The 12,026-nt window shown below is 38.4% G+C and overlaps 1 protein-coding gene across 1 annotated transcript; it reads right to left on the bottom strand.

Annotated features, from left to right (window-relative positions):
- Positions 1-4,336: 4,336 nt before the first annotated feature.
- LOC138623724 (CMP-N-acetylneuraminate-beta-galactosamide-alpha-2,3-sialyltransferase 1-like) lies at positions 4,337-11,153 on the bottom strand. Its single transcript, XM_069703383.1, has 9 exons — positions 10,914-11,153; positions 10,401-10,478; positions 9,731-10,002; positions 8,210-8,406; positions 7,054-7,221; positions 6,860-6,899; positions 6,626-6,745; positions 5,272-5,558; positions 4,337-4,969 (listed from the first exon to the last, which is right to left on the bottom strand). Exons 3-8 carry the CDS (start codon positions 9,977-9,979, stop codon positions 5,391-5,393), a joined length of 942 nt encoding a protein of 313 aa, XP_069559484.1. The 5' UTR covers positions 9,980-10,002; positions 10,401-10,478; positions 10,914-11,153; the 3' UTR covers positions 4,337-4,969; positions 5,272-5,390.
- Between the last annotated feature and the right edge of the window lie 873 nt (positions 11,154-12,026).

The raw sequence follows: 12,026 nt of genomic DNA, 5'->3' as shown, positions 1-12,026 counted from the left end.
CTTCTCTCAGGTGTCTTCCCACAGGTCCTAAAAACTGCAGATATTAAACTACTCCTTAAGTAGGCCAATTTAGACACCGCAATAATGACAAATTATAGACCAATATCAAACCTCCCATTTTTAAGTATTTTTTTAAAAAAAAAAGCAACACATTAATTTAAAGGAGAACACAAATGTGGTTATAGTCAGATGTTCTTGTGTGTTACTGATGAGGCCATTAACTTACTCATCACACTGTCTGCCATTTCTTTCTGTCAGCTGAAACTGCTGATTTTAGTCGTGATAATGCGTTCTTGTTTTTTGTCAGATTTTATTCCCTTATTAACCAGCCATAAATAAGCAACCAAAAATACCAAGTATATATATATATATATAAAAAAAAAATCCATCTTTTTAAAGCAATTTATACAAAATAAAATATTTACCCCTCAGTAAATATTTACTCGGTAGTAAATGTTGTATTTAAAAAAAAAAAAACATTCTAATGGCAAGGACACCACTGTGGAGTACTCAGGGACAGTTGTTTAATCAGGTCCTCCAGGATTCCAGAGTTGTTTTTTTTGTGATTATTGCAATCAAAATGTTTGATTTTGCAGCAGATGTTTTTCAAAACTTGCCATGTAATTTGCTTAGTTTAAAGTACGTTTGGTGGTGAGAGTGACTATTGCACTGTTGAATACAAAGCCACCAGTAGCTAAAGTTTAAATAAGTCGCTGAAAGCTGAGTTGGTCTGTCTGTTACTGTACCTCAGTTCAGCTCTGGTGAACATAACCTGCTGTGTGGCAGAGGTTCCCAGCCTCGGGCCTGGCAAGGAAACAGTATATGTTGTGGAGGTGATGCTTCGGACTGTATGGAGAGGTTACGAATAGTGATGTTGGTCTTGGGGTGTCGGTCAGAACACACAGGACACTCAGCTTCAGATAACTGCTCTTTACTGTGTTGATTTGTCACACAACCGCACTGTATTTCCTCCATTAGATAAATTGAAGGTGCGGTCTAGAATAAGAACAAATACAAATCAGAAGAATTAAACTATTAACTTAATATCAAGGATACACATAATGGTATTACTTCTAGTACCAATAAGTCTAACATCATCTGGTAGCTATTGAAAACAATACTTAAACAACAACCAAGCAGCAAAGTTACATTACCCCAACTGTAAACACACAAAGGAAATGACTTGTTGCCTCTTTAAATGGCAGTGCAAACATCCTACTTTAATACAAACGTAACCCAACAGTTCTAACTCAACTCGTATGTAACACTTAACGAGCATTAGTGGAAACGAGCCACATGGCAAATAGCTGAGCTTTATCTCAGCCTCCGAACGAAACCTTCACCGTCAACTGAAGCCGTTAAAGGCTGCATAACGTCCCCTCGTCAGAACCAATCGAGTTTACTTATAGTTCGTCAGAGTCGTGCACCGCTCACACCACTTGTGAGCTAGAAAGTCCACTCTGTAATCTCTACTGACGACCAGTTTCTGGCTACTCCTAATTCCCATTGACCGCACAGCTCCGTGTGCTCGATCAGCACTGCGCTACACTTTCACATTGGCCACCAGAGGGGTCAGCTGAATAGTTTACAGCAGAGGTCTTCAACAGGGGGTCCGCCACCGTGTCCCTCCAAGCCTCCTGCCTCCTCCAGTTTAATACAAAACACAATTTTATACAATATATATAGTAGGGGGTCCCTGCTCCATGCCTCTATCAGTTTGGGGGTCTTTGGCCTGAAAAACGTTGAAGACCCCTGGTCTACAGCCTTTGCAACAGTACAACTTAGCAGAAAAAAAAATAAAAATACAATAATCACATAACTTGATGATCAATATCGGTAGTAATAACCTTCATTTTTCCAAAGTCTGCACATCATTTGTCTTCATTTTCTTGACATCCTCATCAGTATGCTAATTATGAATTACTGTCCAAAGGTTACCAGTCTGTCACGACCATCTCGCAACCTTCATCAGTACAATATATCTGTGTGTGGCTACAACCTGAGCGCTGCATGGAGGTGTATTTATTTTTGTATTCAGTAAAATCCCAGTGAAAAGCCATCCAAATAAAGGTACTTTTGGTTTACTTTTAGCTTCCACATAGCTTTTCTATAGCTTGGTCTTTCTGCATCAATGTTGAACTCTTTTTTTTTTTTTTTTTTTATAGTTTCATGCCTGTGATGCACTTTGAATTCTTTGAACTGCGAGATTATTTAAATCAATCAATTTGAGTTACTGGTTGTTGGCACCGATCAGTATCAGCCTGTGACACAACATTTATATGTTTGGCCTTCCTCATTCTCTCATACCCAAGTTCCTTAATGTCAGCGAGAAAACTGACACTGTTTAGGTGTGGCATACAATAAACACGGGTTAGTTGTGTTTGCAGAGACATGCCTGAAAGAATATTTTATTCTTTACTGAAAGGTCAAACACGGCCTAGGGTTATGTTTATTATGAATCATGAAGATAAAGAAAGTTATAATCGTTAGACAGGTTATTCCTCTGTACGTCCAAGGTTGTGACAGGATTCTTGATGTAATGTAAACTTTAGTAATAGTGAACATGCTTTCGAACTAACTCGGAGCTGCTACTCTTACTGTATTATTACTAATGTAATTATGGATTGAATGAAAAGGAAAGGGATCAACAAAGTGGTTAAAATTCATGCTGTGGGAGGTTGTTACCATCGGTACCAAATTTTGTGCCAGTGTATCATAGAAGATATTAATCGGTTGGTGGAAATTAAGGTCAGAACATCAGCAAAAATTTCTATCCATATATAATATCATGACAATCCAAGTCGTTGTTGATATTATTTAGTCTGGACTGAGGTGGTGGACCAACCGACCAACGGGCAGATTGCTATCCTAAGAGTCATGCCACTAGCATGGCTATTAAGTTTTTAGGTACATTTAAAGCACCGTATCTGTTGCATATCAAATTCTTTACAGAAACTGTGATGAGTGACACCCAACAGAGATGATTATTAGCTGCATCTGCTCAGCTCTGATTGTGTTTAACGTTAGATTCTAGATAACATATTTACTGCATTCCGATTGTGAGCAGGCCGCTTCCAGAAGAATTTCCCAACCTTTCAAACACAATACATAACTCTAAAAAATAACAAGGCAGTCACACTGACGCTTCTGGTATGGCAGAAAGAAATGACTAGGCCTTCGCTGGGCTTTTTTCTAAATGCGTCCTATAGATCAGGTAGACAGAGCTAGAGCCAGAACTAATTGAGCACGGCTGCTTGTCCTGCTGGACTTAAGCGAGTCTCCTTCCTTGACTGATGGATGTGTCTCAGAGGAAGACTGGAGCATCTGCTGCTATCATTCTGCCCAATAATACCTGTTGGATCAATGACCAGAAGAATCTCTGTCTCGAGTGCCTGATGTGATGGTTAACCTGCTGAGACAGCAGTCAGGCCTTTATAACAACTAGATTTACCACCTCATAGTTGTATGCCATCGCCAACCAATCGAGCAGCGTTTCAAATCCATATCTGTCCAGACCTGTATAATATGTTGTTGATATCTATATGTAGACTTTGACTATACAATGGAAGTTGCTGCAAAGAAGCAACAAATGAGAAAACAGATGCTTCACACACATCTTCAACTCGACAGCACAGAATATCTATGCAATCACTCCACTTTCAAAGTTGACCACCAAGTATAATGTCATCATTTAAGTATCTCACCAGGTGTTAAATATGGTCACAATCTTCCATTCTTAATGTTGTCATATAGCGTATGAATTCTTGAGTTAAGGCCATAGGTGTATGGTGAAGTTACAGCGACCTTAGACCACTAAAATATAATCAGTTCGTCCTTCAGTTCAAGTGGATGTTTGTCCCAAGTTTTAACAAACTCCTGCGGAGCGTTCTTGAGATATTACATTCAAGAGAATTGGATGTACGCATGTATATAATAGCTTGAAGTCTACTCACTAATAAAAATGACGTATGTACATGTTAAACACACTTTTGTGGTACTTCCTTTCTCATGCTAGCTAGGCCAACAAAGAAACATTGAAAATAGCTCAAATGCCCACCAAAAGTATGTTATCAGTAGAGAGTAAGAGTAGAGAGTGACAGGACACCACAATGTGTAATCTCTCCTCAGAAGCCACAAAGCCAGCTAATCTGACAGGCTACCACCTGGAGCATGTACCTGAATCTAAGGACTTTGTCAGACAGATGATGAATACATCTGCCAGCAATCATCTGCAATCTGCAAACACCAAATTAGTGAAGAACACATAGTAGAAGGAGGCAGGTGGCTCTTGGAGCCTTGTTCTCTGAAAATAATTGGAGTGAATTCAATACGCCAATGATGTCTTGAGGAGATTTTTATGGTTAAAACACATCAAGAACAAATTCTTGTTTTGATTAACAGAAAAGTTTGATTTAATTCTGATTATTTCATTATTGAATTTATCAACATTAAGACATTGTACATACCATATATGATAAAATAATACGGAACATATTGTACATCTTAAGTATTCATTCTAAAAACACCATGACGACATGAAAGTACAAGTCCGAACATGTGATTAACTGATCACTTTTAAATGACAGCTTTTGCACAAACAGAAACATTAATAAACGTAATCAAACTGGTTGTATTAGTTCTCTCGCAGAATTGACATTAAACTAGTGAAATTCAAATGAAGTTCTCAATGGTAAACCGATTTTCAAAAAATGATCCGAAATTTACTCATTGAGGCGCCGGATAAACAAAACAAATATTATAATGAACAAAAAGTAAGTGTACGATTGCCTGAACTCGATGCATTCATTAGACACCATAACGTTGCTGTAAGTTGATGCTTTACTAGGGAAGACTAAACTAGCCAGCAAACTAGCAACCTAACAACTGCTCAAAAGTGGTCAAATGACGCAATGATGCATGTAACTCTGCTGGCTGATAACAAGAGGAGATAGTAAGAGAGTCCTAAATGCTCATGCATCCATTTAGAAGTCACACAAGTCCTCAAACTCAAGATTTGGGTCTACCACCTTATGATGACTAATCCCCAGATAACATTCAAATAAACAATGCAATCAAAACAATAAACACAAACAACTTTGCATTTTGCATTTCTTGTAGTTTTTAAATATGATTATTTTAAATTAAATTTATATGGAAGTATGGATAAATTCAGAACAATATTTCAGCCAAGCAAATGATTAAGTTAGATGTATTATTTTTGCATTACCTATCATCTTTTGCCAGAATTGAACCTAACAAACCAAAAAAAACAACCAAAAATTAAAATAAAAAAACCCTGATTGTTGAATGCAATATTTTCAAAAATACCAAAATACAGATCACATACGTCTTCATTTAATGCCCCCCACCCCACCACCAATTTTTTTTTTTTACCATCCTTTAAAAAACTGGATTGCCTTTTTCCTGCCTAATTTCCTAAGAGTTTCGTATTCACGTTTTCCAGGATGCCCTCCAGTTTTTAGATTTTTGTTTGCCAGTATTTCAAAATAGTGGCTCCAGTTTCCATCCGAGTCTGCTCCAAACCCAAAAACGCTGACCTGGGAAAATAACACATTCAATCTGATACTCAGCTGTACTTCTTATTTGTATTGTTAAGTAAATGGGTTAAGAGGTTTATTTAAAAGGTAAAATCTCAATTTGTCTATTTTCTCACCGAACACAATGAAAAATATTTTAGAAAAACAAACAAACCTCTTGAAAAGGAACTCTGAAAATGTTGACACAATTTAAAAACTGATAATGAGAATAGATGTTGAAATAGAAAGAACCAAAAATTTGCATTGGTCAGTCATCTATATTTGTTTATATAGTAAGTTGTTTGTTACAGTGTGTTATGAGTGGCAAAATGAGTGAACGGGTTTGAACCTTCCTTGTAACGGTTGTAACACTATAACACAAGAATTAATGACCCACAACTACTTCTCTTTAACAGGTCAAAATGCCATGGCACACAATAATGTGACAACAGATAATTGAACATTTAAAAATGATACCACTTAACAGCATGGTGGGTACACTAGCCAGCCAGGTTGCATAAAAATCTGAACAGAACAAGATGGAGGATGATTAAATAGAGAATACAGATGCATCGGAGGAACCTGGCTGTAAGATGGGAGCTGCCTTAGCTGTTTGGAAGTTATTGTGTTATATAAAATCTATTATAAACCAAAAGACCATATCTTGTTAAGTTTGGCGGGCCACTGTTGTTGCCAGTGGTGGTACCGCTAGGAACTTCCATCCACTCCAGGGTGATGCAATGCTAAGAGTGCATGCGGTTACGGTTGTCGGATTCAAAAGGTGTCAATAAGTCGTAGCAGTGAAACAGCGAAGCAAAAGGGTTGGCCGTGGCTAGACGAGGCACTTTCTCAAAACTGTAAAGAGCGCTAGAATAATCTCCCTCATCAATGGTCCCCTCCAGATGAGGTCAAACCAATGGTTAAGACAGTGGGTTTGATGTATGTCTTGGTTAGGTAGCAAACCGTTGCTGTGCTACACTTTCCTGCTTTAGGCGTACGAAGATGGTGCGAAGAAAAAGGCTGAGCATTTTGCAAAACACCACACAAATGAAGAAAGTCATTATAATAATCTGGAATACAGAACCTACCTCATCACAAAGCATCGTGCTGACAGCGAAAGCCAGAAAGCCAGTGGATGGGTAATGGCCTGTTTTTCCCAGCCAATTTTCATGAGCATGTCTCATGAAACACGGACGAAGGATCATCACCTATAATGAATTAGAAATAGCCCTTTATCAACAATTCTTTTCTGCAACAACGTGCTACATTTTATTATCAGATATCTATATAATTTAATATGCAAAATCATTTAAAATACTCACCTTGTCCTTTGAAGCTACTGGCCTTGACACTGTGGGACCGCTGCAGATAAAGTTAATTGATCAATTTAGCAGGTATTAATTGGTTATAATTAAACAACACTACGATTCAAATGTTGAATTGTTATAGTAAAGCCGAAACTCTGCTGTGCAGTTTTTGTTAAGCCCAAAGGTTTTTGTCGCTGTGTTTGACCTACTTTACATTGAGGTTCTTGAGGAGCCAATATAAATCTCTTGTCTTGAATGGAAAAAACACAAGATAAGTGGTGTTGTCCAGTTTCACAGAACTCTCTGGATACATGACATGATGAGTTGTTCTGGTCCCAACATGTGCCTCATAGCCTTTGGTGCGTCCACGGTTAATTCTAAAGAGTACAGAGAGATAAATATTGAATTACATATAGTTAAATGACAATTATAGGTGAACAAAGTTTACACTACATGGAAATTCGAAAGACTTTTCAATCTTTTGGCCAATTCATGATTTCTGTATCAATGTGCATGACATACAGGAATGAGACCTATGGAGTAGATCCATTTCTAAGTGAAGTTGTCAGCATCCCTGTCTGACCTTCTGTGTTTTAACCTTTGTTCCCGCTGATCTCCTCTCATGTGTTCTGTCATTCCCCTGTTTGTGGTTGTCCACCATGTGCTTGTTGTTTTGTTCTGTTTCTCCTCTTCCTGCCTCCAGACACCTCCCATGGCCACGCCCCTGATTGGTCTGCACAGCTGCTGGCAATAAAGTTGATCACCTCTTGGGAGTATATCAACTCTGGTCCTGCACTCGGTCTTCCTCTGCCTGCACAGCCTATCTACAACTCCTGTTCCAATAAAACATCACGTTGTATTGCCACCGTCTACACCTCTGTGTCTGCTATCGAGTCCTATCCTGCCACCTCATAACATAATTAGTTGCTGCCACAATTTGGTAATGCTTTGATTTTAGCCACCTTTCCACTAATGCCGCCTAAACATGGTGAGACGTTTCCAATTCTTCCGAAATCTCGTGCTGTGTGAACATAGCCACTGAACGAGAAGGCAGCCGACTCTGGCTTGCGTCTACGTGGCTGAGCAAAGCGTAACCAGATTTTAGTCTGAACGGAACCACAGGCACATTTGCAGTGTCATTCAAAACCTACATTGGTCACACACATTGAAACCATAAATTGGCCTTTAGAAGTTTTTGTGAATCCACATCAGAGCATTTTTCTGAATTTGTCTTAGCGTCAACACCATTGTTCAAAGTAGATTTTCGAAAATGACTGACAATAATGTTTGTATTTTAAGGAAGGATAGAGTAATGTTGATATTACCCAGCAATAAAAATAAAATTTGAACTATATGATGATTTACCTTATTACGAAATCATGAGAATCTATCAGAGGTCCATAATGTGATCCCTTCAAATTACCAGAGTTTCCCACCACAGCACAGGTCTTGCAGCGGTCGGAGCTGAAATTGGTAACACCTGAAATGGGTTGTATTTTCTGAAACAGGCTTTCCAGTGTTTCACTGAAGACAGAGAAGTTTGCCCTGTTGCCCTGTAGGGTCTGACACACATGACAGAAAAAGAGTGTTACGTAGCAGGTTTTAGATGTAAAGCACTCACATGAAATCCAATATAATCATGAAGGAGCCTCTTAAGAAAGTAATAAATAAAAAAAATTAAAAATTAAATAAAAAAAAGGTTGTGGCCAAATGGTCACAATGTCTATAACAATTAAGGGCCCTATTTTTTCCATGCCTGCACCGGTTTGCAATTTTCAAGGCTCAACGTGAACCTGGTTTTGCCGAGCTGGTTGGAACGGTGCAGCAAGAGATGTGTCGGCAAAGATGCCCTTACGCAATGCAATTTTAGTTTTAATTTTGAGGTGAAATTGTGGGCTACTTTTGTGGCTCCACTGGGCCGAGCGCACATGAACAGACACATCCAAAATCACAGAGGTTTTGTGGATGTCCACTTGCAGAGATAACTAAAACAAGATTTTGTCAATGCAACTTTCCAATTCAATTAATCATCTAAAAAAAAAAAAAAAAAAATCTGACTCTTAATTAAGTGCATGTGAATCAGGTCATGGTGCAGCAGTCAATTTCAGGCATTACATTTTAAAAGGCTCACAGGTTAAGTGCAAATTAATTGCAATTAAATAACACAAAATGGGGTTTCAATTCGAAAGCCTTCTAACCCACTGATCTGGTTTAGTAATCCAGCCAGCTGTGCAAGACCGCGGAGTGTGACACTGTGTCATTAATAAACAAAAGATGGGCAATTTACAACCGGCAATTTGGGTCATTTAATTAATGATTGTAAAGTAAATTATTCACACTCAAAGCTTCCGATGCACTTTATTTATTAATACCACAACATCAGTGACGTTTGGAGCGAATTGCTCTTCATCAGTTTTGTTAATAAATGAATTGTTTTGGGAGCTTTAAATGTGCTTTATTTACTTCTGCTCACTCCTCAACATTCTTCCAGCACCTGATTTCCCTATATTGGATGAGTGTTCTTTCTTCACTTTGACATATAATTGATGCCAGTGTTTGGCATCTACAAGATGCAAGTTTTTTTGCAAGTCTACTCTTTCTTCATCCATTATGAAACAATGCGCCATGTCACAGTGATTTGAAAGGGATTGACAAGAGCTGATTTGATTGGAGTTGACTGGAACACACCTTCCATCTATTCTGTCTACTATCGCGCTATCTACTGCGCCACTGATGTGCTTCCATCAGTGTTTACCAAGATACTAAACAAGTTGGCCACACCTTGTGCTTTTGGCGCAGTGCGTAGGCGGATGAAAATAGCACCCAAAGAGTGCAACACAAGCAGAACACCTGTGCTGTATATTTTAGGGTAAAGGGGATATTTACCGACCACCAGTTGAATTCATCCTCTGTGGTGGTAGTGTCTCTTGACATGAAAGGCTCAGGAGATGATTCGATAATCTCTGCTACGCATGGAGTACTCTCTCGTAGACATTTGTCGCAGGCACAAAGTCTTGACTCCCGAGGGAAAAGGGAATGCACAGATAAATTCCATGAAGAGGTAAAAAAAACAGCAAATGCTGGGATGCACAGGAGAAGGGAAATGAGAATCCTGGCTCTGAATTTGTGACGCATCTTGAATGAAGAACAGATCCAATCTGTGGACACAATTAGTGGTGAAATAATCAGGTGAGCAAATTCATGAATGTGGAAAATGTTTCATGAATAAGCCTACAGCAAAACAAATTGTGTAGTTTACCATAGTAATAGCAGTACAAAAAACATCATTCATTAATTAGATTCATAAAACACACCCTATTAAAAATATCAATCTGATCCTGATTTAAAAGTAACATTAACTTCATGGAAACTTTCATACACATCTGCCATTTAGAAGTGTAAACCATCACTTCATTTTCAGTTTATATCAGGAACCAAACCTGTTATTTAGAGCTGCCTTCAGTAAGGAGATAATTAAAACAGCACCATAAGGAGCAGAATGAAAAACATTGCTTGGGTTGTTCCTATTGTATTCAAATAAAAGTATTGTATTTACTGTAGTGCTAGTTTCACTGTTGTGTAGAGGTTGTTCCAAGTGTTATTCAAATTGTCTCCACAGAGACCAAAATAATCTCTGAGGAAGAACAACGTAAACCAGTTAATGACAGAGGAAACATGGAAACACAACGCAATAAGCCTTGTTTATTTAAAAAACAGATATATAACAAAAAATGTATACTTTAATTGTTTAACAAGGAAAAGGGGTCACAAAAGTAATTGTGAGGTGCTCTAAGTATTACAGCCATGAAATTAGGACTTAAATCAATTAATAAACAGAAAACTATTGTTTTTGAAGTATACCTCCATTTGTTTTTTCCATCGAAAAGTTAATGTCACACATGTTACAGTACATTAACAATAAGTCTAACTACAACAGCACAACTGAATTATTTTCTGCCTTGATCAAGATACAGAACACATATTTTCCAATATACACTCAACCAAAACAAATCATTTTGTCACAGTTTTTGAAGTCAATCCCAATGTGTTCAAATATGTTTTCTCTTACCTGGCAACAGTTGAAATATAATGCAGGCAGGTGAGGTGAGAAAGAACCTGTATGATTTGGTGATGCAACTAACTGAGATGCAGCAGCGCAAACTGCCAGGGGAGAGGATTAGTGAAGGGTTGGAATCTGTAATAACAACGTGTCACTGAATTGTTGTGTTACTGGAGAGTCACTTATCCAGTGTCGTGACAATCCTAAGTAAATATTTAAATAGTTTTGAACTTTATACCATTTTGTAGAGGTATTTTTTCATGTCCATTCATATCCCAAGTCTCTAAAAAAATTGGTTTGCTCAATCAGTTTATGATGAGCGATAGTGTTAAACATTGTTTGAACAAGATCTATTGGTCTTGGTTACCACAAATTCTAAACATGTAAATAATGGCCAAGTGACAGATGAGGATCTGGTATCACAAGCAAATAAAGGCAGAGCACACTAATGATGATCATGTAAAACACAAAATGACAAACAGGGACAGACAGAGATCCTGACACCAGGCATTTTTGTGGTGGAAATGTATGTCTTTCCTTGTGAGAAATCAAAAGCATCTCAAGCTCACTGTCGTTTGACTATTTATTACAAGATGAAATATGGAAAATCAGAAAAGCATACAAATCGTCAAACATGAGCCAAGCGAGTACATCAGGTACAAACAGAGTCACAGGACACTTATTCAGCTGAATAGTTTTGGAGAGAGTTTCTACACTCGCGGAGAGTCCAGAAAGTCTGACCCCCTCCTTGTGAGGAGAGCGGCCTTATATCCACGTCAGGAGGCGCCCTCTTCTCCACCCCTCGGGGCGCTCAGCATATACATCCATCATTGGTCATCTGCACATATGGACCGTGGATTCCAGTTGAGAACGGTCATGTGTGCCCCGGGGTAGAAAAACACTGCTGGACACAAACACGGATTGATTACAGAGAAGGGACATGTGGGTTGGATATACCTGTTTTGCCTTCAAGAACGCACTGTTGGCACAGGGATCTAGAGTCAGATACAGATCAATTCTGCCAAAGGTTTACAAGACAAACCTTGTTCACGGATCTCTACCTTCAACAACCAAAAAAACAGGTCTGCATTCACAGGTGGGAAATTAATTTGCCTTTAGGTG

Source organism: Brachyistius frenatus, unplaced genomic scaffold (genome assembly GCF_029030835.1).
Source record: "Brachyistius frenatus isolate BFR_SWC_R1_liver_20210118 unplaced genomic scaffold, ASM2903083v1 Contig_46, whole genome shotgun sequence".
Taxonomy (NCBI): domain Eukaryota; kingdom Metazoa; phylum Chordata; class Actinopteri; family Embiotocidae; genus Brachyistius; species Brachyistius frenatus.
The sequence above is the reverse complement of the archived record's forward strand: the minus strand, read 5'-3'. Positions and strand labels throughout refer to the sequence as shown.